This window comes from Micropterus dolomieu, linkage group LG02, assembly GCF_021292245.1.
Source record: "Micropterus dolomieu isolate WLL.071019.BEF.003 ecotype Adirondacks linkage group LG02, ASM2129224v1, whole genome shotgun sequence".
In the NCBI taxonomy this organism is placed as follows: domain Eukaryota; kingdom Metazoa; phylum Chordata; class Actinopteri; order Centrarchiformes; family Centrarchidae; genus Micropterus; species Micropterus dolomieu.
In genome coordinates, this window is record NC_060151.1 from 30,788,319 (window position 1) to 30,790,101 (window position 1,783).

Consider the following 1,783-nt stretch of genomic DNA (forward strand, 5'->3'; position numbering starts at 1 on the left):
ACAGGAGAGGAAAAATGAGGGGAAACAGGAGAGGAGAGAGGAAACAGGAGAGGAGAGGAAACATGAGAGGAAACAGGAGAGGAAACATGAGAGGAGAGAGGAAACAAGACATGAGAGGAAACAAGAGAGGAGAGAGGAAACAAGACAGGAGAGGAAACATGAGAGGAGAGAGGAAACAAGACATGAGAGGAAACAAGAGAGGAGAGAGGAAACAAGACAGGAGAGGAAACATGAGAGGAGAGAGGAAACAAGACATGAGAGGAAACAAGACAGGAGAGGAAAAATGAGGGGAAACAGGAGAGGAGAGAGGAAACAGGAGAGGAGAGGAAACATGAGAGGAAACAGGAGAGGAAACATGAGAGGGAGAGGAAACAAGACATGAGAGGAAACAAGAGAGGAGAGAGGAAACAAGACAGGAGAGGAAACATGAGAGGAGAGAGGAAACAAGACATGAGAGGAAACAAGAGAGGAGAGAGGAAACAAGACAGGAGAGGAAACAGGAGAGGTTTCGGTTTCAAAATCCCTTTATTGAACATTGAAACCAGAATAGCAAATCAACTCATTGTCACATCATCACGTTAACGAGAAAACATAATTCACTCTTCAGATATGTACATTCAGCTCTCAGTCTCCCCCCACAGCCCATGTATGACTGAAGGCCTGGATATTGTCCATCATTACATAATAAGCATGCTCCACGCTTAATCGAGCCTTAAGCAGTCCCTTCAGGACCGGCACCGGCTCTACGCAGCCGGCGCTCTCAGCCCGGTTTCTGCGCATCAGCCAGATGGCCATCTTTGCAGAACCCGACAAAAAGTTCACCAAAGTGTGCACCGACTTCTTTTTAGCACTGTATTTCAAAAATAAACAAACTAAAAGAATAACTCTCCCCAAGACACTGAAACCACCGTTTTAAAAGCTCCACAAGTGCTGAACAAACACTGAACAAATAAGTGTGCCAGAGTCTCAGTCTGCGAACAGAAAATACACTCCTCCCCCAACTCTGGATCCAGGTGTGCTCTGTATCTGTTTGTAGCTACTGCCCCATGTACAACTCTGCACTGGAGGTCTGCTGTCCGCTTTTCAATAGGCAGCTTGTACAGGGACCGCCAGCCGCCTTTCGGGGAAGCATCTGGACCGAAGAACTCAGTCCACCTCGACTCCTTCAACCCTGCCGAAGAGCGCAGGTTCAGAACTTTAACGCACATTTGGTAGACTGCTTTCTTCCCCACAGCTTGAAACTTGTCCAGGTGGGGGGTTGTGAAAGACAACAGCTGAGCTCCTTCCTCCTGCCACTCCCCCACGGCTGGGGTGATAGACACGGAGGGGAAACTGTATTCACGCGAAGCTCAACAAAAGCTCTTAGGGATTGTGGCAGTGCGGCACAGACCTCCTCCGCAACTCTGTCGATCACCCGGATAGATGTGATGCTGCTGCTCTCCTTCAGGCCTCCACGGCTGTTGCCGTCTTTTTCATCAAGTGGCCGAGTTTGGTGCACCCACCCTCTCGGAGCTTCCCTCTCAGGCTGGCAGACTGTAGTAGACTGTGAAAAATAAAGGTTCCTCAAACACCCACATGCCAGGAACCTCGTTTGCAGCACGCGTGAAATCTGCCATGCCTGCAATACAGAGCTGTAAAAAGGCGTCAGCCCATTAAGGTCCACATCCTCGGATTGCAAGACGAAAAGAGGAGAGAGGGAACAAGACAGGAGAGGGAACATGAGAGGTAACACGAGAGGAGAGAGGGAACATGAGAGGAAACACGAGAGGAGAGAGGAAACACG

At 49.3% G+C, this 1,783-nt stretch overlaps 2 protein-coding genes across 2 annotated transcripts in view; both read right to left on the reverse strand.

Moving 5' to 3' along the window:
• LOC123957377 (double C2-like domain-containing protein alpha) overlaps nt 1–1,616 on the reverse strand; it is a 34,578-nt gene extending 32,962 nt beyond the window's left edge. The window contains exons 1-2 of the mRNA XM_046030098.1: nt 1,576–1,616; nt 1,063–1,332 (exon numbers count right to left, since the gene is read on the reverse strand). Coding sequence (XP_045886054.1) covers nt 1,063–1,332; nt 1,576–1,616 — 311 coding nt within the window. The remainder of the gene's footprint in view (nt 1–1,062; nt 1,333–1,575) is intronic.
• The window catches only part of LOC123967434 (trafficking regulator of GLUT4 1), a 344,338-nt gene that overhangs the window by 58,254 nt on the left and 284,301 nt on the right, over nt 1–1,783 (reverse strand). The gene's annotated exons all lie outside the window — the stretch shown is intronic.